This window comes from Gracilinanus agilis, chromosome 3, assembly GCF_016433145.1.
Source record: "Gracilinanus agilis isolate LMUSP501 chromosome 3, AgileGrace, whole genome shotgun sequence".
Taxonomy (NCBI): Eukaryota; Metazoa; Chordata; class Mammalia; order Didelphimorphia; family Didelphidae; genus Gracilinanus; species Gracilinanus agilis.
This window is the reverse complement of record NC_058132.1, coordinates 395372153-395397822: the sequence shown is the minus strand read 5'-3', so window position 1 is coordinate 395397822 and position 25670 is coordinate 395372153. Positions and strand designations below refer to the sequence as shown.

The window sequence follows — 25670 nt, the reverse complement described above, 5'->3', positions numbered from 1 at the left end:
TATTCAAGCAGTTACTTTTCTTCTGTGTTTCCTCTCCTGTAGTTCTTCCTCTGAATGTGGGTAGCGTTCTTTACCATAAGTCCCTCGGAATTGTTATGGATCATTGCTTTGCTGCTAGTACAGAAGTCCATTACATTCTATTTTACCACAGTGTTTTGGTCTCTGTGTACAATGTTCTTCTGGCTCTGCTCCTTTCACTCTGCGTCAATTCCTGGAGATCTTTCTAGTTCACATGGAATTCCTCTAGTTTATTATTCCTTTGAGCACAATAATATTCCATTTATATAGCACAGTTTGTTCAGCCATTCCCCAGTAGAAGGACATACCCTCGTTTTCCAGTTTTTTGCCACCACAAAAATTGTGGTTATAAATATTTTCATACAAGTCTTTTTATCTATGATCTCTTTGGGGTACAGACCCAACAATGGTATGGCTGGATTCTTTTATAGCCCTTTGAGCATGGTTACAAATTGCCAGCCAGAATGGCTGGATCAGTTCACAGCTCTACCAGCAATGCATTAATGTCCCAATTTTGCCACATCCCCTCCAGCATTCATTACTCTCCCCTTCTTTCATTTTAGCCAATCTGCTAGGTGTGAGGTGATACCTCAGAGTTGTTTTGATTTGCATTTCTCTAATTATTAGAGATTTGGGACACTTTCTCATGTGCTTATTGATAGTTTTGATTTCTTTATGTGAAAATTACCTATTCATGTCCCTTGCCCATTTATCGATTGGGGAATGGCTTCATTTTTTATACAATTGATTTAACTCCTTGTATATTTGAGTAATTAAACCCCTGTCAGAGTTTTTTGTTATAAAGATTTTTTCCCAATTTGTTGTTTCCCTTCTGATTTTGTTTGCAATGTTTTTATTTGTACAAAAGCTCTTTAATTTAGTATAATCAATCATCACATTCAGAGTTATAATTATCAGTTGTGTATTCGTTGACATTTTGGTATCCTCTCTTAGTTCAACCTCTTTTTCTTATGCTATTTCCTTTTAAACCAGTGATTTGTTTTAAACCAGTAACCCTTGTCCCCTCCCTTGATTTACTACTCTTTCTACCCCCTCCCTTGTTATTCCCCACTTTTTATTTTTAAGGCCTAATGAATTCCCTCTCCCTTATCCTCCCCTCCCTTTTTTGACTTCCCCACTCCCCTGCTCCCCTTGGTTTATCCCTTCTGACTTTCTCAGTAGGGTTCGATAGAGTTCTATATCTCAATGGATAAAGCTACTCTTCCCTCTCAGGGTTAATTCCACTGAGAGTAAGATTTAAATATTACCTCTTAATGCTTTCTTCCTATCCTTCTTATAATAGTATTCATCACCTCCCATTCCCATGCCCTCTTTGGGTGTAATAGAATATCGTATTTTTCTTATTCATTCAACTTTCTCTTGGTGTCCTCTACTATTCACCCCCTCTTTCCCACCCACCCCCTTATCATCTTAGACCATTTGGTACTCCAACCTCTCCCTATGAATAATTCTTCTAATTACTATAATAGTGTATACTATAATAGTGAATAGAGTTCACTACAGAGAATTACACATAACGTTTTTCCATATAGGAATACAAATAATTAGATCTTTTTGAAGCCCTTAAAGAGGCAAATTTAAAAATAAGAATTTTCTTTCATTCCCTTCTGTTTCTTATTTACCTTTTCAAGTTTCTCTTGGTTTTTGTGGTTGGATATTGAATTTTCCATTTAGTCCTGATCTTTTCTGTGCAATACTTGGAAATCTTCTATCTTGTTGAATGCCCATATTTTCCCCTGGAAGTATATAGTCAGTTTTGATGGGTAGGTGATCCTTGGTTGTAGACCCAGTTCTCTTGCCTTTCTGAATATCATATTCCAAGCCTTGCGGTCTTCTAGTGTGGAGGCTGCCAGATCCTGTGTGATCCTTGATATCTGAATTATCTCTTTCTGGCTTCTTGTAAATTTTTTTCTTTTACTTGGACATTCTTGAATTTGGCTATTATATTCCTGGGGGTTGTTTTTTCAGGGTTTAGTGTAGAGGGCAATCTATGGATCCTTTCAATGTCTATATTGCCCTCTTGTTGTAGAACTTCAGGGCAATTTTGCTGAATAATTTCTTTTTAGTATGGAGTCCAAATTTCTATTGATTTCTGCTTTTTCAGGAAGACCAATGATTCTCAAATTATCTCTTCTAGACCTGTTTTCTTGATCTTTCAATTTCTTAGTGAGATATTTCATGTTTCCTTCTATTTTATCAATCTTTTGATTTTGCTTTATTTGTTCTTGTTGTCTTGAGAGATCATTGGCTTCTACCTGCCCAATTCTTGTCTTTAGAGACTGGTTTTCTGCTATATTCTTTTGATTTTCCTTTTTGATTTGGTCTATCCTGTTCTCCAGCTGTTTGATTTTGGTCTCCAATTTGCTTATTGATTCTTTTTATTTGGAGGCATCTTTTTCTAATTGCCCAATTCTAGCCTTTAGAGACTGGTTTTTGGCTATAATCTTTTGGTTTTCCTTTCTAATCTGGTCTGTTTGGTTCTTCAAGGCTTCCAGCTGGTCATTTCTGGTCTTCAATTTGCTTTTCAATTCATTTGATTTCCAAGCCTCACTTTCCAATTGCGAAATTCTGCCTTTTAAACTGTTATTTTCTTGCCAGTTCTCTACCATCTTTCTCATAATCTGAGATTTGAACTCTTTAATAGCTTGTGACCAATTTTCATTTTTGGGGGGAAGGTTTGGATATGATTACTTGTTTGTTCTCCTCTGTTGTTTGCTCTGTTGTTTGGATTTTTTCCGTGTAAAAGTTGTAGAGTGTTAAATATTTCTTCTTGATTTTTCTCTTCTGAGGTTCTTGTCTCTGTCTTGCCATTGTTAGCCCAGCTCCCTCTCAGTTTTATCCTCATGCCCAGGGTCTGTATGCGCTCTTTGGGCTCCTGAGGTCTTAGGTCTAGTTATTCTCAGAGTCAAGCCTCCTGGTGGTCCCCTTGCTTGTTCCTCTGCCTGAAGTTCCTCAACAGTCTCATGGAGCTGCTTCCATAGTCTTGCACCCCTCTGCACTGGGTCCCCACTCAAGGTCAGTACCTGTGCTCAGGATCTGCTTCTGCAGCTGAGATTGAGCCTGCACTCAGGGTCTGTGTTCAAAGTTGGAGCATTCTTTAGTCTCTTGGGATCTTAAGTCTTGCTGCTCTCAGGAACAGGCCCTGGTGGTCCCAGGTAGCTGTCAAGGACTTAATGGATGCCCCAAACTTGTTCTAGCTCTTGTGAGCTGGCTTTGGCCCTGTAGGTGGGGAAGGGGGGTGAGGGGGTTGCTTAGCTCGTGTTTTAGTAGAAGTATTTCAACCCCTTTTATCATGGAAATGCCTCAATCCCATGTACCTTCAATGCTGTGCCCTGTTGTGGGGTCCCTTCGTTCATCTGGATTTGTTTTTAATGTTCCCTTGAGGAGTCCTATATGTTTTGGTTAGGAGACGTTAAGCAGCTGCTTTTTACTCTGCCACCTTCTTAACCTGGATGCCGATGAAATTTGTTTAGAGGCTATCATTCTTCCTGATTCCACATACTTTTTTCTACCATTTACCACCACAGTTCCTCATTCACTTTAGTCTCTGATGAAGAAGTAGAATTCCTTTCTAAGGCCAATCTCTATATACACACCTTTGATATACACTTTCCAACTTTTCCACATATTTTCCCCAACTGTCATCCCCACCCTCTCTCTATTATCCAGCCTCTCCCTATCAATTCACTTCTTCCCTACTATCTAAAATCATGACCCTGTCTGCCTTATCTTTAAAAAAACATGATTTGATTCTCTATTTCCACATAATTATCATTCCTTCTATTTTCCCTAATTTCAGTTGAATTTCTTGAAAAAGCTTTCTATATTTGGTGCCTAGAATTATTCTCCTCTCACTTCTAAATCCTTTGAAATCTTGATTCTGATTCTGATTTCATCATTACATTAAAACTTGTTTCCAGTCAGTAATGTTTTCTTAACTGCCAAATCAAGGAGCCTTTTCTCAGACCTCATCTTTCTTGAAATCACTACAGTATTCGACATTGTTGACCTTAAATGCTCTCTTCTCTGAGTATTTCTGACATTGTATTCATTTTGTGCTCCTAGTTGGCCATTCCTCCTCAATTTCCTTGACCAGATCTTTATCTGTTTTTCACTCACCAACTATGAGATCCCCCTAAATCTCTGCCCTTGTTATTTTTTCTTTATGTTGTATTAGTAATTCATTTTTATTCATCTAAATAGCTCTGAGAGGTTCAATTATCATCTTTATTCAGATGGTTCTCATATCTCTATATCGAAGCTTAGAAATCATCTAAACCAACTGCTTATTGGATATTTTGGTTTGGATTTCTTAGTTACCAAACCAAATGTTCAATTCATCCAACCCAAAATTTCTAAAAATAGAGCCCATTTTCTTTTATCTCTAAACTATTACTTCTCACAAACTTCCCTGTTGCTATAAAAGGCAGGACTGTCCTCCTCGTCATCTACACTTGAGACCTCAGTATTACACTAAATTCCTTACTCTGTCATTTTACATATCTAATCAGTTGTCAAATCTTATTGTTTTTGCCTTAATCACATCTTATAAATCCCCTTTCCCCCCTTACATTGTTATTACCTCTGCTATGATCTTCATCACATCTAGCCTAGATCTCTCTGGTCTCTTACTTTCAAGGCTGTTCCCACTCTAAACTCTATTCCATGTAGATATCAACTTGTTTTTCATAATACCTAGATCAGAAAATGTTTTTTTTCTATTCAAACAATTCCCATGGCTATCAGTTTTCCTCAGGATTAAATTTAAAGTCTTTTATTTGGCACTTAACATCCTTCAAAACCTGGATGCTCCCTACTTTTCTAGCCTTCTTATATTCTATTACTCTCCATAAATTCAGTGGTTCACCAAAACTGGCCTACTTGTTATTTCTCTTACAAAGCTCTGAATTTCCTATCTCTGTATCTTCATATTGGTCATTCCCCATCTCAACTGCTCAACCTTCTTAGTTCCATGTCTTGGAGTCTTTTTAACTTCCAAGAAAGAAGAGAGGAAGGAAGGAAACAAGGAAGGAAAGAAGGAGGAAGGACAAACTTGGGAAGTAGGGATTATTGTTTTCTTTATTTTACAATTGAGGAAACTGAGACAAACAATTAGTCTCTACATATCTTATATATAACTCTCCATTTAGAAATATTTTTCCTCTATTATATTATAATTCCAAGGATGTTTTTTGTCTTTCCTCTTTATCTTTTGTCTTTTGTCTCTGTCTTACAAATTACTTCTTTGTCTAGCATATGTTAAATGTTTAGAACAATGTTTATTAAATGTCTGATGAAATTGTTTGAATCTTGTTACTTCATTTGTAAAGCTCTTTCATTTTAATTAATTAATCAACTCAACTAATTAATTTTTGCTTATTTCTTATTGATTCTGAATTCACCATTAATTAATTAATTAATTAATTTGGGATTTTTCACATTGGTTACATGATGCATTTCCTTTCCCTCCCCCATCCCAGAGCCAGTGAGCAATTCCATTGGATTTCACATGTAACATTGTTCAAAACCTATTTCCATATTATTAATGTTTGTGACAGTGTGATCAATTAAAGTCAACATCCCCAATTATGTCTTTATTGAACCATTTGATCAATCATGTTTTCCTTCTGCATTTCTACTCCCACAGTTCCTCCTCTGGTTGTGGATAGCATCTTTTCTCATAAGGGCCTCAGAATTGTCCTGGATCATTGTATTGCTGCTAGTAGAGAAGTCCATTACATTCCCTTGTGCTGCAGTGTATCTGTCTCTGTGTATATGGTTCTCCTGGTTCTGTTCCTTTTGCTCTGCATCAATTTTTGGAGGCCTTTCTAGTTCACATTGAATTGCTCGAGTTCAATATTCCTTTCAGCACAACAATGCCCCATCATCATCAAATACCACAATTTGTTCAGTCATTCCCCAATCGATGGACACCCTCTCATTTTCCAGTTTTTTGCTAGTACAAAGAGTGTAGCTATGAATATTTTTGTACAAGATTTTTTCCCTATTATTTCTTTGGGGTACAAACCCAGCAGTGGTATTGCTGGATCAAAGGGCAAGTAGTCTTTTACAACCTCTTGGACATAATTCCAAATTGCCTTCCAGAATGGTTGGATCAATTCACAACTCACTAACAACTCACAACTCATTAATGTCCCAATTTTGCCATCATCCCTCCAAAATTTATTACTTTTCTTTGCTCTCATATTGGTCAATTTGCTAGGTGCAAGGTGGTACCTCAGAGGTATTTTCATTTGCATTTCTCTAATTATGATAGATTTAGTACAGTTTTTCATGTGCATATTGATAGTTTTGATTTATTTATTTGAAAAATGCCTGTTCATGTCCCTTGCCCATTTATCAATTACGGAATGGCTTGATTTTTTAATAATTGATTTAGCTCCTTATAAATGTTAGTAATTAGACCTTTGTCAGAGGTTTGTATTATAAAAAAATTTTCCCAATTTATTGCTTCCCTTCTAATTTCGATTGCATTGGTTTTAATTTTACAAAACTTTTTTTTAAATTTAATGTAATCAAAATTATTCTTCTTACATTTTTAATATTCTCTATCTCTTACTAGATCTTAAACTCTTCCCCTTCCCATAAATCTGACAGGTATACTATTCTATATTCACCTAATTTATTTATAATTTCCTTCTTTATACGTAAGTCATTTATTCATTCTGAGTTTACCTTGGTATAGGGTGTGAGATGTTGATCTAAACCTAATCTCTCTCATACTGTTTTCCAATTTTCCCAGCAATTTTTGTCAAATAGTTGATTATTCTCCCAAAAGCTGGGATCTTTGGGTTTATTGTACACTATCTTGCTTATGTTATTTACCACAAGTCTATTCCTTTGATCCTCCCTTTTGTCTCTTAGTACCATATTGGTTTTTTTTAAACCCTTAACTTCTGTGTATTGGCTCCTTGGGGGAAGAGTGGTAAGAGTGAGCAATAGGGGTCAAGTGACTTGCCCAGGGTCACAGAGCTGGGAAGTGTCTTGAGGCCGGATTTGAACCTAGGACTTCCCATCTCTAGCTCTGACTCTCAATCCACTGAGCTACCCAGAACCATATTGTTTTGATGATCACTATTTTATAGTGCACTTTAACATCTGGTACTGGGAGGCCCCCATTCTTCATTTTTTTTTTATTAAATTAGTTCCCTTGATATTCTTGGTCTTTTGTTCTTCCAAATGAACTTTGTTATAATTTTTCTAATTCAATAAAAGAGTTTCTTGGTAGTGTGATAGGTATGACACTGAATAAGTAAATTAATTTGGGTAGGATTGTCATTTTTTTATATTAGCTTATCCAACCCATGAGCAATTAATCTTTTTCCACTTATTTAGATCTAGTTTCAATTTTTTGGAAAGTGTTTTGTAGTTGTGTTCATATAATTCCTGTATTTGTCTTCACAAACAGATTCCTAAATATTTTATATTATCCAGGGTGATTTTAAATGGAATTTTCTCTTTCTAACTCTTGCTACTGAGTTGTATTGGAAATATGTAGAAATGCTGATGATTTATGTGTGTTTATTTTGTATCCTGCAACTTTGCTAAAGTTGTTGATTATTTCCACTAGCTTTTTAGTTGATTCTTTATGTTTCTTTAAGGAGACCATCATATCATCTGCAAAGAGTGATAGTTTAGTCTCCTCGTTGTGAATTTTAATACCTTCAATTTTTCTTCTCTGATTGCTACTGCTAGTGTATCTAGTACAATATTAAATAATAGAGGTGATAATGGGCATCCTTGTTTCACTCCTGATCTAATTGGGAAGGCTTCTAACTTATCCCCATTGCAGATGATAGTTGCTGATGATTTTAAATATATACTGTTTATTAAGTTTAGGAAAGGCCCTTCTATTCCTATACTTTCTATTGTTTTCAATATAAATAAGTCTTTTATTTTGTTAAAGGTTTTTTGGGCATCTATTGAGATAATCATGTGAATTCTGTTGGTTTTGTTGTTGATTGGATGGTCTATTATGTGAAAAGGTTTCCTATCTTTGCATTCTTGATATAAATCCCACCTGATCATAGAGTGAAAAGAGAATTAGACTATCTTAATTTATTTTTAATGTAAGAAATCATCAACCTTTCATTTAATCAATGAAGAATTCAATGTGCCCCTACCTAGCATTTCACTGGGCAAGAGAATTGATAGGTCTCTTACTAGAAATGCCACAAGCACTGCCCCACTTTGGACAGTGCTGGGCAAATTGGGAGACTGTGATTGGTTCCTGTGAAGTGGGAGAGAGAAACAAAGTGACATGGAAAAAGAACTGTAAAAGGCAAGACTGTGAAGCATTCAGTCTTTTTCCTTTGCTTTTCAGCAAGGACTCTCTCTTGATTGGTGCTTCAGTAGGACACTCTTCAGTGTGAGCTCTGGTGAGATTCTTGGTGGTCTTAGCCTCATGTGTACTGAAGATTCTTGGTCAACTTTTTAGCATTTCCTGGCTCTTTGGATTTCAGCTTCCTAATTAGGTCTTTGGATTCTAGTGAGACTTGTTTTCAGATCTGCATTTGCAGTCTAGGATTTAGGGTTTTTGTAGCTAGTTGATTTTTTCTACCTCTTTCCTATATTTCATAATTCTACCTTGTTGTAAATAAAAGCTCCTCATAGTCATTTTAACTGGAGAAGTTAGTTGATTATTTTTATAAACTGTGACCACAATTCAATTATTTTAATTCATATATTTAGTCAAACCAATTCTAAATCTTACAATAGTGAATAATCCATGTGATCACTTGCTGGAGTCTTTTTGCTAGTATTCTATTTAAGATTTTTGTATCTATGTTCATTGAGGAGATTGGTCTGTAGTTTTCTTTCTCTGTTTTTGGTTCACCTGGTTTGGGAATCTGTAACATATTCATGTCATAAAAAGAATCTAGTAAGACTTTGCTTATTTTGTCAAAAAGTTTGTATAGTATTGGGATTAGTTGTTTTTAAATGTTTAATAGAATTCACTCATGAATCTGGCCCTAGAGTTTTTTTTCTTAGAGAGATCTTGATGCGTTGTTCAACTTCTTTCCTGAGATGGGATTGTTTAAGTATTCTATTTCCTCTTTGGTTAATTTAGGCAATTTATATTTTTGTAAATATTCATTCATTTCACCTTGATTGTTATGTTTATTGCAATATAATTGGGCAAAATACTTCTTAATAATTACCTTAAATTCCTCCTCACTAGACATGAGGTCACCCTTTTCATCTTTTTTTTAAAATTTTTTTTAAAATTTTATTTTAAACCCTTAACTTCTGTGTATTGACTTATAGGTGGAAGAGTGGTAAGGGTAGGCAATGGGGGTCAAGTGACTTGCCAAGGGTCACACAGCTGGGAAGTGTCTGAGACAGGATTTGAACCTAAGACCTCCTGTCTCTAGGCCTGGCTCTCAATCCACTGAGCTACCCAGCTGCCCCTTCCCTTTTCATCTTTGATACTGTTAATTTGATTTTCTTCCTTTTTATTAGATTAACCAGTATTTTATCTATTTTATTTGTTTTTTTCAAAGGACCAGCTTCTAGTCTTATTTATTAGTTCAATGGTTCTTTTACTTTCAAATTTATTAATTTCTACTTTGATTTTTATGATTTCCAATTTAGTTTTTATTTGCAGATTTAATTTTTTCTCGTTTTAGTTTTTTAAGTTGCATGCCCAATTCATTGATCTCTTCCCTTTATGATTTTTTGATATATATACTCAGGAATATAAATTTCCCCCTTAATACTGCTTTGGCTGCATCCCATAGATTTTGATAAGTTGTTTCCTCGTTGTCATTCTCTTCAATGAAATCAGTAATTGTTTCCTTGATTTGTTCTTTTACCCACCAGTTTTGAAGTATTAATTTATTTAGTTTCTAATTAATTTAAATCTTCCTTTCCACAAGCCCTTATTGATTGTGATTTTATTGCATTATGGTCTGAAAAAATTGCATTTATTATTTCTGCTTTCCTACAATTTCTGCTTTCCTAGGTTTTATGCCCTAGTACATGACCAATCTTTGTACATGTACCATGTGCTGCTGAAAAGAAAGTATATTCCTTTTTATCCCTATTTATTTTTCTCCAGATATCTAGTAGGTCTAATTTTTCTGACATTTCATTCACTTCCCTTACTTCTTTTTGATTAATCTTTTGGTTTGATTTATCTAGTTCTGATAGAGAAAGGTTGAGGTTCCCTACTAGTATGTTTTTACTATCTATTTCCTCCTTAAGCTCCTTACTTTCTCCTTTAGAAATCTGAATGTTGTACTATTTGGTGCATACATATTTAACATTGATTCGTCTTCATTACTTATACTGCCTTTCATCAAGATGTAATTACCCTCCTTATCTCTTTTATTGAGATCAATTTTTGCTTTTTCTTTGTCTGAGATCATAATTGCTTCTTAAGCTCTTTTATTAAAAATATTTTGTTGAATCTATCATGCCTTTTCCTAGCTGGTAAAATCATACACATTGGAAAGAACCTTATTTCTTTTTTTATTTGAAAAATCTTATTAATTAATTAATAATATTTTCCCATGGTTACATGATTCATGTTCTTTCCCTCCTCTCTTTTTATACCCCACCAATTGCCAATGAGCAATTCCACTAGGTTTTACATGTGTCATTGATCAAGACTTATTTCCATATTATTAATATTTTCATTAGGGTGATCATTCAGAGTCTACATCCTCAATCATATGCACACCAACCCATGTGATCAAGCAGTTGTTTTTCTTCTGTTTCTACTTCCACAGTTCTTTCTCTGAATGTGGATAGTGTTTTTTCTCATAAATCCCTCAGAATTGTCTTAGATTATTGCATTGCTGCTAGTAGAGAATTCTATTACATTTGATTGTTCCACAGTGTATCTGTCTTTGTATATAAGGTTCTCCTGGTTCTGCTCCATTCACTTTGCATCAATTCTAGAGGTTGTTGCAGTTCATATGAAATTTCTCCAGTTCATTATTCCTTTTAGTAGAATAGTATTCATCATCAACAGATACCACAATTTGTTCAGCTATTCTCCAATCAAAAGGCATCCCCTCATTTTCCAGTTTTTTTCCACCACAAAGAGTGCAGCTATAAATATTTTTGTACAAGTCTTGTGGAAAGAGCCTTATGAGCTGTGATGTAGATGCTTACTCTCAGACACTTTGTAACCCATAGTAGCTTTAAATAAACTGTTTCACAAGGTTGGAAAAGTAAGTTGGTATCAGAACATGTAGAACTTAAAATTCAGTAAAGGAGTGTATATTAAAATTGTTATAAAAATAAATGTAGATGTTTTAGATGGAGAGGAGAGGAAACCTAAACTGGATACTACCACTTGTAAATGTGTGACAACAGTGATAGCCCAGAGAGGTGGCTAGGGCAAGAACAACTGAGGCTTGCCCTAGCTAAATGATATGACACCTCTCTCCTTTATAACAGTGCCCAGGCAGGATCCTTAAGGTCAATGGATGATATCCCTTCAGGTCCCACCTGGGGTTGATTGATAGTGTATAATGAGCTCTGTTAGCTTGGTAATGGCTTGTCTCTGACTGTGTATCTCCCTTCCCAGAGAAGCTATAAATAACCACTTCAGGAAGGTACTTAAAAGGCTTTAACTGTATTTAACAAAGATGGGGTATTGGGATTGGATAGAGGAAAATGGGAAACCCTATCTACTTTGATGATAATAAACCCTCAGATCTGTAGGCAGGTATTGACTCAGGATGGTTAGCTCCTCTGATCCAGCCTGGCCACAGCCAAACCAGAGTAGGCAAACTGCTGCTTGATGTTTCAGCTTCTTCTTCTTTGCTAGATGATATGCCTAAACAGTCTTTGGAATATCTACCCATTTCCATCCTCTTCTTCTTCTCCTGCCCACTTCCTGGATCCCTCCTGAGCCCTGGGAAACCTAGATAACTATAAATGATTGATTTCCTAATATCTAGGGCAGTAGAATCAGAAGATGATGGTCTGGGTACAGGTTGATGATGCTATCAGGAACAATACAGGAGGATCTTGCAAAGTTGAGCTCAGCAAGTCTCAATCCCAAAAGACCAGGATCCACAGATCTCCAGTCCAAGGGAAGGAAAGGAACCCTCAACCAGGGCTTCCAGGGTGTTTTATACCCCCCTGTGCCAACTGCTCTCTCCCCTGTCCTCACTGCCTTCTGGGAACATTCTGATATCCAAGGGACCCACCTGTCAATCAAGAGTGTGGATTCCTAGTTCCCAGAGATTCAATATAACAAATCTTAGAACCAATAGGCCAACTTGTACTTTATTAAGTATGATAGTAACATGTTCAGTTATTTCCTTTAGTAGTTGTGTAAAGGATGCAAGGGAATAGAGAAGGATTTGAGGCAGGGACTCATTTAGAAGGTTACTACAATTACGGACCCAGAAGCCAATTCAGTAGTCCAGGTATATAGACCTGTACCAAGGTGATATCCATATAAGTAAAGTAGAAATATATGAAAAGGTATGCAGGTGATAAGGATTTGAAAATTGATTGAACCATTTGGGGGGAGAGAAAGAGACAGAATACCAAAGTTTTGAAATAGGGGGACTAGGATGGTGGATGCCTTTGACAGAAGTAGGAGAGATAGGTTGATGATATTTATGAAGGAGAGCATCTAGGGATGGGCTAACTGGATAGTAAAGGGCTTTTATTCCATTTCACATGTTAATCAGTCAAATGTTCTAGGACAATGATGGTGAACCTATGGTACAGGTGCCAAAGATGTCATGCAGAGTACTCTCTGTGGGCACGCAGCTGCTGTGTTCCCCCTCCCAGTTCCTTCATTACTAGAAAGGCAGAGGGACTCTGGTGGAGCTGCTCCCCTCCCTGTCTTCACTGTGCCTGATGACATTTTTTCACACCCCCCAACCCCTCTATCCAGCAGCCCAATGGCAGCACACAGGGAGTCAGGAGGGTGGCTCATAGACAGCAGAGCTAGAGGGGATCATAGCACTCAGGCCATTCCCCTCCTCCTTTCTACACACCCTCTTATCAACTGCCCCTCTGCATAGCAGCCCAATGAGAGCACTTCCTCTTGCCATGTGTGGGGTAAGGGGGGGTGGGCACACCTGACACTTGGTTGGTGGTTAGGCATGGCACCTGATCTGATGGGGTGGGATGGAGGCACAGCCAGGAACTCCATCTCTAAAAAGTTCGCCATGATAGAGAGAGAGCTGGCCTCAGAGTCCAGATGATCTGGGTTCATGTCCTACTTTGCACATGTACTGGTTGTGTGACTTTGGGAAAGTCATTTAACCTTTTATTACTCAAAAAATTCCTAAAAAATTTAAATGAGTTATGCTGCAGACATCTGTTTGAATTGATAATAGAATTTTCTTCATCTGGAATTCCTTAAATCGCTCAAGTTATTCCAGCCATTCTTTCTCCTAAAAATTTAGATTGATGTGAGGATCCAATAAGATTGTATATGCAAAACACTTTGTATAGCTGAAAGCACTATACAAAGTTTCTGAAAAATCTCAGTCAAGCAATAAGCTTTAATAGCATGAAGTTGTTCTAAGACTTTTGGGACATGCTAAATAAATGTCAGCTATTATGCTGCTCCTGCTGATAATGATAATGATAACTCTTAAAAAGTAATACAAGCAAAGTAATAAATAATTTGTGGTGATAGTCTATATACTTGACTGCATTGAGCCAAAACAGTAAAGATACCAATACAATCCAAATTGATTTATAGGTTTAAAACAATAATAATTCCCTTGCTGAATACAAATTAACTTTGATAATATACTATAGCCTTCTCATGTCCATCATTGCCTATTACATTAACTACAGTTTTGAAGTTTGGAGTTTATAGTATTCAATGATTGTATCTATAAAATACAATTGGGGGGGGGGCGGCTGGGTAGCTCAGTGGATTGAGAGTCAGACCTAGGGATGGGAGGTCCTAGGTTCAAATCCAGCCTCAGACACTTCCCAGCTGTGTGACCCTGGGCAAGTCACTTGATCCCCATTGCCCACCCTTACCACTCTTCCACCAGGAACCAATACAGAGAAGTTAAGGGTTTAAAAAAATACCATTGGAATCATGTGGGTATTAATAACATGAGATTCACATTAGGGAATACATTGGTATTTCTTAAGTGCTTGCCAGCCTTTTACTTTCCCCATCAAGTTCTAATACAGCTTGAGTTTAGTTCTTATCTGAAATAGATATAGTAATTGAGTAACTCTGTGAAATACACAAGTAAATATTAATTTTAAAAAATGGTTTTCCGTAACAAGAAGCGATAAACACAAGTGAAAAAGGAATAGAAAAGATTAAGGATAACTAAATAGATTGAAGGAATGAATCCAAAATGTGGACATTTTCAATTCATATAAGATATTTACACAAACAAATTATAAGTTCATTCTTTAATGAATGTGAGGAATGAAAAGTTATCAGCTGATAGTTTTCAAAGGACATATTGATTATAGCTAGTTTGAGGTTGTTCAAATCCCCTAAAAATGAAAGAAATAAAAATTAAAACAACTCCAAGATATCCATTTAGCTTACATTAAATGTACAGAATAGCAAAAATTGTTTAAAAAATTTTAGAAGACTAAAGAGAAATAGGTATACTGTTACACTATAGATGTCAGGTAACTGTTACTGATTTAATCATTTTTAGAAAAGAAGATATAGCTTTATATTGTTGGATTCATTGATCCTACCACTAGGACTTTAATCTAAAGATTTTATCCAGAAGTTACAAAAAAGAGGTTTAGATAGATAAAAATATTGTTAGTGTGGTTATTTCAAAAATAAAATACCAAATGAAAACCCTGGAAACAACTATTTATCTAATAATTATAAAACTGCTGAACATATTGAGGTATGCACATTTACTATGTTATTGTAACACTAAAATCAACATAATCAATTTCAAGAAATATGAAAAGATATATGTTAAGTAATAAAACATAGATAGTTTCTGAACAATTGGAATGACTAACTTTTTAAAAATATAAAAACTATATAGCTATGCAAAAAACTCAATAGGTCACAGGAAAAGAAGCAAGAATTTTTAAGATTATTGTTTAACTTGATAAACATTTTAAAATAACCTGTATATAATGGACTTCATGGTTTATGCATAATTTTTATTTTGTTTAGGTTTTTAATTCATTTTTATAGTTTATCTATTTAAAATATATTAAGAATAGAGAGGAATATTGAATAACATATAACTTTTTATGAATATAGAATAAACTGCCAGCTTTTACTAGATATTTTGCTGAGTTGTGTGTCATTTTAAAATTTTTCTCTAACAATGTATTTGTTAGTATTCAAGTCATAAAAAACATCTTGTATTTAAGAATCAAATACAGATCATTTAATTTGTCAAAATATAGATCATTCTATCCTTTTCAATACAGAACTTTGAAAAGTCATGCAACCAGCTCTTCTTGAAATGTGTCTATTAATGAATTTCTGGAATGAGATGAAAATAATAGTAAAGATATAAAAAATAAACATTATTAATTAAAGGTCAAATGACCCCAAAATCATTAAATGAAACATTTTTGTCATTTCTTAGATTGAATAATTGAATGACCTACTCAAAGACATAGGAGGATCATTAAATTTAAAGACAATATAAAATTTGGAATAGCTTGTTTAACAGAATCAAGATTCAATATCATATAAACAGATTGAAATAACAATCATATATGTATATACATATATGATTTCTTATTGACCAACTACTTCCTTTTAAAGCTGAGGAAATTTATGACAGGAGAGATTAACCTATTTACCCACACACAGCTAGTGGAAATTAGAAGGGGTCTGAATGTACGTCTTCCTGATTTCATGACTGGAACTCTATCCTCTCTAGCAATGTCAAGTTCAAACACAGACATATCCCTGAGTCCTGCATATTGACTTAAAAAAAACACAAATTAGTGGCAAAAATTGGAAAATTTGGGGATGCCCTTTAATTGGGGAATCGGTGAACAAATTGTGGTATCTGTTGGTGATGGAATACTATTGTGCTCAAAGGAATAAAGAACTGGAAGAATTCCATGTGAACTGTAATGACCTCCAGGAATTGATGCACAATGAAAGGAACAGAACAAGGAGAACATTGTATACAGAGACTGATCCACTGTGGTACAATTGAATGTAATGGACTTCTCTACTAGCAGCAATGCAATGACCCAGGACAATTCTTAGGGACTTATTAGAAAGAACGCTATCCACATTCAGAGAAAGAACTGTGGGAGTTGAAACACAGAAGAAAAACAACTGCTTGATCACATGGGTTTGATGGTGATATGATTGAGGATATAGACTCTAAATGATCACCCTAGTGCAAATATTAATAATATGGAAATAGGTCTTGATTAGTGACACATATAAAACCCAGTGGAATTGTGGAGGCAGGTAGATGTGAGGGAAAGAATGTGAATCCTGTAACAATGGGAAAATGTTCTAAATTAATTAAATATAAATAAAGAACCCCACAAATTAACAATGTTCATGTTATATAGCACTTTTATGTCTTTTGTTAATTATTAATTATTTGCTAATTTCTTTTTAAAAATTATTTCATTATTCAGGCTGCTTGCTGCCTAAGGGCTTGAGTCTGACATCTCTGACCTATACTGCTAAAATAAATGTAAAATCTGGTGTTAAGTTCTAACAATCAATCAATTTTACACTACAAGTTGGGGGAAACCTAGAAATTCATGTGAGAAAGACCTGGAGGAGGAGAGTAGAGGTGTCACTAGTTATATATCAAAATGTTTTTTGGTGATTGGTTGATGACTTTTTATATCTTGCCTAATATATTTGATTGTACAAAAGCTTGTTTTTCTTTGTCAACATTTTAAATATTACTTAGAATTATAGTTATTTCCATGGAAATGATCAAAGAAAGTTTCTTAGTGGATGGGGAATTTAAGTTTTTCTTAAAACTTCTTGTAGTAATACAAAAAATAGACATTGTCCTTTCTATCCTAAAGGTAATAGCAGTATAATTTATATTCTATTTGTATTGTTTAATTGCAGACCCATATGCTTTTTCATAATGCAAAGTCTAAATCAGTTTTATATTCCACGGAATTAAGCCTTCCAGAACACTTTGATATCCCCAAGACAATCTACATTCCTCCTTCTCCACACGGGAAACTTAAAACATTACAGATGGAAGATACTTCAAAATACCAACAAGCAGGTAGGCAACTAGCCAATACTTCTCCTTGTCTACTTTTTATACGAACTTGATATTCAATCATAATAATGATCCATAAGATTGTTTAGCATATAAATTTCTACTCTGTTATTAGAATCATACTAAATTCTGTATCGTATAAAAGAAGGAAACAAAGGCCCATCTTTTTAATATTTATTGTTATGTTTTTATGAAACATGTAAGATCTCAGTCTCTTAAGAACTGAAAATTTTATATTACCTATAGTTTAATGAGCATAATACAACCTTCAACCAATGAGAATCTTGAAAGAACAGAAGTTAATAATATCATCAAAGAAATGTATGATAAGGAAGAAAAAAATGGACTCATCACATGATAAGCGTGAAGAATGACAAGTGGTTATCCTATGCACCACTTCCATTTTTGTAGTATCTAGAGAAAGTGAGGAAGGTTTCTGGCACCATATTCCCTGTGATGAATTTATGGGAGATTTTGGACAAAAGAGAACCATATAATCAGAAATGAAAAGTTTGCAACTATCATTGGAGAGAACATCCAACTAAGGAAATCATAGAACAACTAGTTGAGTGTCTGATATAGCCCCTGCCAGTATAGTGTTCATAATCTACTTGGGGGATAAGATATAAGTACATGAAACATTAAAAAGCAGAATGGCTCATATTACACATACACACATTTATATATATATATATACATATATAGAGATAGATATAGATATCAGTAGATAGATATTTAGAGCATAGAACAAAATAAAAGGTATAATTTTGTTCTGTTACTAGCTGTGACTATATGACCTTTAGTAAAATCACTTCAAATTTCTGGGTCTATTTCCTCACCTGAAAAATGAAGATGTTGGACCGGATAACCTTTAATATTCCTTCTAATTCTAAATTATGTGATCTCATCTGATATACCAATAAAGCAGTTTAAAAATATCATGAGTAACATAATAATTTTTTGTGCATTCATGCCCAAATCTTTGTGATCCATTAAAATTTCCTTGGCAGGGATACTGGAATGGTTTGCCATTTCCTTCTGCACCAGCTCATTTTACAGATAAGGATATTGAGGCAAGTAGGATCTAATGATTTGGCTCGGGTCACAGAGCTAGTAAGTGCCTGAAAATGGTTTTGAACTCAGGAGGACTAATAATGTCAGCAGCAATTAAAATAAGACGTGACATTTCATGCCTATCCTGAAATTCATTATTACCCATCTAAAACAGAACTAAATATTACTTATGAATTAATAAAGGAGCAAATCAAAATAAAAATTTTATGTAATGAATGACATAAAGCTATTTGGCTCCTTTGTCCTAAAAATTCATTCAACAGTTCCTTTATTTTAAGATATATTTTTCCTAATGGAATCAAAATGTCATTTGAAATCTAGAAACATAAAATTCTATACATATGCTGAAGAAATAAAAAAAGGAATATGTTTGAAATTAGGGATCAAACTGAATTAATAGATAATGGCAATACTTATAAATGCATTGGTTTCCTCTAAGCATGACTTATAGCATGTGAAGTTATTAAAGATAAAGTGGTGGCTGAGTATATTAAGAGACTGGCATCCTGATATCAATGTTAAGTGATAAGAAGATGTTTAAAGTAATTTATATTAATGCCAATAGATTTTACACCTTCACCTAATACCGGGATTAACATATGCTTTGGGCATGATGATGCCCATGAACAGAAGTCTCCAAACAAAAGTCCAATATGTAAACATGCAGACTGATGTGGAAAGCCAATAAGAGAATAGATAAAAATCTGAGACTCCTCTTTTGACCCCTTTTGTGATCCTTTTGATTTCTTGTTGAAAAGTATTGTGGCCTTATTGAAAAGCTTTAAGTTCCTATCAAACCTGAATTTAAAGGGTTAACACTGTTAACACAGCAAGGAATGCTGCTGCCTGGTATAACCAAGGCCAAAATCAGCGGGGGCATTTTGACCCCGAGAGGGATGCTCCCCAACTTTGTTTCCTGATAAGAACCTAGTCAAAATTCAGCCTTGGCCTTGGTCTATTCTGAAGCCAATGTTTTGTGTTTTGATGTAACATAATTTGTAACTTCTGCTTATCTGCAAAGTTTCGGTGGGGGGGGTTCTTTTGTGTGAAATGAGTCTTGAAATATATATATAATAAACTCCATGCTCCTGGAGCCAGAACTGGAAGCATGAGGTAAAAGACAACTCCCTTGTTCTGTCCTTATTTCCTTATCAACTAAACTGTCCTTATCAGATTATCAGAGATGATAAAGAGATCTCAACAGACTGACAATATTTAGGTCTTATGAGCCAAAATCATTTATAGAAAAATCAGAACTTCCTCATCAAAAAAGAGAATGAAGAATGACAACTATTTTTAGAGCACAAAAAAGCTAGAAGTGTACAGAAATGCTTTTGAACTAAACAGATTTCCCATCAAAAAGCAACTGTAATGATTGGTAATAGGTATAGATTATTACATTTGCTTCATGCAAGTGTAAAGAACTGAATCATTTCTACTCTTAAAGAGCTTACATCACACCATGGATGACAACCACTTATACTTGGGCAATAATATGTTAACAAAGAAATGTCAGACATACAGCTGATTCAAGCAGATTTATTTATAGAAATGGAGGGGATTGTGAAAGAAATTCAGGATCAGGTTTTTACTGTGAAAAATTGCAGAAAGATTATCATTAAGGAGCCCAAACTTAATGATCATTTCAAATTAAATGATGAAGTGATGGATACTGTATAATATATCACTGATGTCCATTGGAAAAAATGAACATCCACTTGATACCTAGATAGACTTTATCAGGTATTTAGAATTGGACAACAGAATCCTAACTGAAGAAATCACAAATGCAAATACCAAAATATTATTCAGAATTCAACAATTAATTATTGTGGAACCAGACACTCTTTATAAACAAAATTATTACTTACATCCAACTAGTAAGATTCTTCAATAGATCCACCATTGCAAATATTCATATTTTCCAAACTATGAGTGAAAGACATTATAAATACACAGAGTTCTCTGGCCTCAGACAAGTAACTAGCTGTTTGCCTCTGTTTCCTCATCTGTAAAATGAGCTGGAGAAGAAAACAGCAACACTCCATTATTTTAGAAGAGATTAAAATTGTTTCAGAAAAGGTTAATATATTTGTCATCCTTGTAGTCCTGTCTCCTAGTGGAGTCATCCTGAAAATTCTTTCACTGAGTCTACTGAAGATCAACTCACTTCCTGTTGCTTTATTATTAATAGAAGTTATTTTATCCATCTGCACAATAGTTCATAGAACATTAAATATACAAGAAAAATAGGATTATGAGAAGATGAGAAAGATGAAAAAGAATGATAAGAATAACAAGTAACAATAATGTAGGTAACCTCTCACATTGAAATCATATAGTTTTATAAACTGTTTCCTCTTAACTTTCTGAGGAAATAGTACAAAGAATAACACTTTACTTCCATTTTGTAGATGAGCCAACTGAGGCTCAGAAAGGCGTGCTTATTTACCTGAGGCTGTCCAGTTAGCATTAGATCCAGAATCTAATCCAGGTATTCTGATCATAAATCATCTGCTCTTTTTTGTTATCTTGGAGTTAGAGAAGAGAAAAGTAAGTATGAGATGGAATTATCTAAAAAATCTTCATGAAAGAAGTGATTTTTCAGCTGAGCCTTGGAGAGAGTTGATTCTGAATAAGCAGAGAGGAGAGAAAAAGGATATTTCATACGTGGGTAATGATTTAATAGTTGATAATTTTTATGCAGTCGAACAGGGTCTATACTATTATTTACTTATTGTTGTGAGGATTATTTAGGTATTAGATTATATATAGTTAATGTGGACCTGGCAGGAAGGGCTGGAGAATTTCACATGGAATGGGGAAGCAGGAAATGGCTTGTACTGTCTGAGAAGGACTCCATGGTGGGAGTTACAGGCAGTAACTGATTCCCTGGGATCCTGGAGTGTGGTGAAGGCTGGAAGCAGAGGACATCAGTCCTGCACAACAGCACTGAGTAGGGAGTGATCTGCGATCTGGTGGACAACTTGCAGGCTCCTCTCCCTACTGGGCTGCTTTGGATCATGAGTTCTGGAGGAGTTGGTTCCTGGCATGCTGAAAACCTCTCTGTGAGGATTCCCACTCCAGTCCTATTATTCTCCAGGCCCTGCCTGGCTTAGTTTAGTGTAGTCAAGTCCTTCCCCTGACCCTGTGGTTTGCCCTTAGCTTGTAAGAGTAGAATCCCTTATTCCCATCCTTTATTATTGTTTCCCTCAATTAAACTGTTAAAAACTTTTACCTTTTGCCTGCTGGTTCCATAGGCCCTTGCCTAGGTGGGCTGAGAGACTGTTGGCCTAACTGCCATTCCTGGGGACAGTTTCCCCAGCCTGTTTGGTCCTGTCCATCTGACATTCCTGTCTCTCTCACCCCAGTGTGAACCCACAAATAAGAATAGTTAACATCCCTCCAATCCTCCATTACATTATGAATTATTCAAATTACCTGTTTCTACTCTTATTCTCTAGTATGAAAAAATGCTCTTGAATATTTGTGATAGTTAAAGCAAATGTGTGAAATTTAATCACTCTCGCTGAAACATTTTTGACCTTTTTGGTTTGTTTCCCTTCTTTTTTCATGCTCCTAGACAAGATGTGATAATATTTATACTATTTTATCATATAGACCCTTTAAAAACCAAATCTACTTTTAGGGACTCTGATTTATGATTTTTATTATATTGAAATGAGAAATTATTGATATTGGATTGAAATAATGATGCATTTGACATTGTTATTTGAATACAATAGGGGTATAATTTAAGTTTCAAGTTGCAAGAAGTGATATCACTATAAGTAATAGAAAAATTTCTGAATTTGACTTAATGAAATGGCAATTTTTTTGGATTTTCTGATGGTCTTTATCTCTAAAATTTACAGGTTATGTTTAGTATATTTTTATTTAATATATCATGCTGACTTTTATATTTACAATTTTATAACATCCATTGAAATAACTGGTGACATTAGGATATTTAAGCTAGGGCTGTTAATTATTAGTGGTTCTAAGTACAGTTTCTTAATTTTAGATTAAAGAAAAATATATTTCTTAAATGGAAAATTATTCAAATATTTTATAATTTAATTTCTTTGTGGGAATTCCTAGATCATAACTAAATGTGTCAAAATAATATTGATTTAAAAGGAATGATAACTTTGTTTGACATTGTTGTCTAGATTATTGAATATAATAATATTGGATTAAGAGGATCTTTAACTAATACTAAATTAATTAAAATTTCATATCATCTTATTTTAAGATAATGTGATATTTCTGCCAAAAAAGAAATTTTGTGGTAGAATTTTTTCATGCAAAATATAACTTTATTTTGGTTTATTTATAATAAATCTTAATTTTATTTCTATTTAGTTAGTTTTGAGAGTTGAGTGTTATGGAGAAAGCACATCAGCCTGTAAGATCCAATCAGCTTTGATCTTCCATCTTATCACTACACTTTGCCTCTCTGTTTAAAATGTGGGACCATGTACTCCAAACCTTCAATTAAGGAGAGAGCTCAGCTTGGATATCTCCTCCTTTCCTGCCTGGCTACACTACTTTGGATCTTTTTTTACTAGCTTCTCCATCATTCCATAGGCATAGGATACAAATCTCACTTTATTTTTCACATTCCTCTTGTATGTTGTCTTTAGCCATTAAATTGTGAATTTCTTGAGGGCAGAGACTCTATTTATTTTTAATGTTTAACAAAATAAGTTAATTTAATAATAGCATGAAAAGGATATTAATCACTTTTTCTTGCTTCCAATTCTTCCCAACCCTTACCTGGTCAGAAGGGTATGTTGTTTCACGCAATTATGGGAAGTCCTCTCTACTCTATTTAAAAGACTAGAGGGCAGAGGATCAAACTTTTCCCATTACCTTCCTTATAGAGGGCATAAATTGGCCTCTCAGATTACTTTACTTTTCATCTGCTGCTATGCCTAATTTCAACTCAAGGGAGCAATGTGCCTCAATGCCAGAAATTTTCTTTCTTTTTAGAGTTTATCACAGTTCCTGGCACATCAAAGGTGCTTAATAATTATTTTTGGATAGGGTTGTCCGATCATAATCTTCATCAGAACTGTAGTCTTATCCACCTAAGTCTGATCGTATAAAGGGATCTGGCTGACTAATAATATTACTATTTGCTGAGGGAATTGTCCCCAAGTGGGCTTTCTTGGCAGAAGCACTAGGTAGAAAAAATGTTGTTGGTTAAATAATATGCTATCTTTTGAATTGATTATGAGTATAGTGTGTAGGATCTTCTTCATTGAAACATGTGTTTCTCATTCCTTGTTTGCATCAAATATACTTTGTTTGACTGCCAGAGAACTGTTTTTGCACATGTGCCTATCGAGGTGAATGGCTCACGGTTCCAACATACCCAAACTGGAAAGCCAATTAACTCAGATTGGTAAATAAGTGATCGTCATAAATTGTCTGTAACATCTTTACTCTCTAGGCATCTGAAGAGTTATTTTGTAAACAGGCAAGTTGCCCAGCCTTTCCATGGGCATAGGACAGCTTTCCACTAAGCAAATACACTATAAAGCCTGGAGTCAGGAAAACTAATCTATCAGAGTACAAATCTGGGCTCAGATACTGGCTATGTGACCACAGCCAAGTCACTTAACCTTGTTTGTCTTAGTTTCCTTATCAGTAAAATGAGTTGGAGAAGGAAATAGTAAAATACTCCAACATCTTTGCCATGAAAACACCAAATTGGATCATGAAGAATTGTATTTGACTAAACTGCCACAAATTTTTTGGAATAGCTAGGTAACGCAGTGGATAGAATACTGGACTGGAGTCAAGAAGACTTTAAGAAATCTTCCTGAATTTAAATCTGGCCATAGGCACTTAACTAGCTGTGTGACCCTAGGCAACTCTCTTAACCCTGTTTGCCTCAGTTTCCTCATCTGTAATGAACTGGAGAAGGAAGTTGCAAACCACTCCAATATCTCTGTCAAGAAAACCCTTCAAAAAAGAGATCAAGGTTCCGGGTTAAGATGGCGGCAGAGTAAGAAGCAGCTCTTAACCTCTCCTGACTGAAACACACAAAACTCCTCAAGGGGACATAAAAACAAGTCCAGACGAACGGAGGAACCCCACAACAGGGCACAGCATGGAAGGTACGTGGAATCGAGACATTTCCAGGCTATAAAGGGCTCTCACTAAATCGCGGGCTGAGCAACCGCCCCACCCCCACCGCCTCCACACACAGCACCTATAGCACGGAACCCAGCTAAAAAGAAATAGAGCAAGTTTGGGGCACCCATCGAGTCATTGGCAGCTCCGGGGCCTGTTCCTGAGAGCAGCAAGATCTGGGACCCCAATAAGCCAAAGAACGCAAGCGAAATCTGAGCGCGGGAGCAGAGAGTGGACGCCGGACGCAGAGCACACAGGCACGGGCACAGGCGTGGGTGGAGGCAGACACAGCCAGGAACTAAAGCTCTGAAAACCTGAGTGGGGAACCAGTGCAGACGGGTATACGACTGTGGAAGCAGTGCCCTGAGACTTGTAAAGGAACCTCCTGCAGAGGATCAAGCAAGGGGGCCCACCAGGGGGCTTGACCTTGGAAAAAACCAGAACTCAGACCTCAGGAGCAAATAGACCGTGGACAGACACTGAGTGCGAGGATAAACCTGAGAAGCTGCTGGGCTAATGATGGCTACCCAGACTCAGGAAACTCAGAAAAGAAAGAATAACAACAAGAAAAAGAAGCCTTTAACACTCGACAACTTTTACACAGAGAAAATCCAGACAACCGAGCAAACAGAGGAGGAGAACAAACAAGCATCCGGACCCTCCTCAAATAAGGAAAACTCCTCACAAGCTATGGAAGAGTTCAAAACTGAGATTTTGAGGAAAATGGAAGAGATCTGGCAAGAAAATAACTGTTTAAAAGGTAAAATCTTGCAATTGAACACCAGAAATGACCAGATTGAAAAGGAATTCCAGAAGATTATGGCCGAAAAGATCGCAAGGCTTGGAATACGATATTCAGAAAGGCAAGAGAGCTGGGCCTGCAACCACGGATCAACTACCCATCAAAATTGACTATATATTTCCAGGGGAAAGTATGGGCATTCAACAAAATTGAAGAATTCCAGGTATTTGCACAGAAAAGACCAGAGCTAAATGGAAAGTTTGATATCGAACCACAAACATCGAGAGAAACCTGAAAAGGTAAATAAGATACAGAGGGAAAAGAAAGAAAACTTATAATTTTTAAATTTACCTTTTTAAGGGCCTCAGTGAGATCTAATTATCTGTATTCCTATGTAGATAAATGTTATGTTTAATTCTCTGTAGTGAACTCTATTCACTATTATAATATTCACTATTATAGTAATCAGAAGAATAATT

The 25670-nt window shown here is 35.4% G+C and overlaps 1 protein-coding gene across 1 annotated transcript in view; it reads left to right on the top strand.

The window, feature by feature from the left end:
• Positions 1 to 25670, top strand: part of CFAP47 (cilia and flagella associated protein 47) — an 859036-nt gene that overhangs the window by 398735 nt on the left and 434631 nt on the right. Inside the window, exon 45 of the mRNA XM_044669214.1 lies at positions 17069 to 17234. Coding sequence (XP_044525149.1) covers positions 17069 to 17234 — 166 coding nt within the window. The remainder of the gene's footprint in view (positions 1 to 17068; positions 17235 to 25670) is intronic.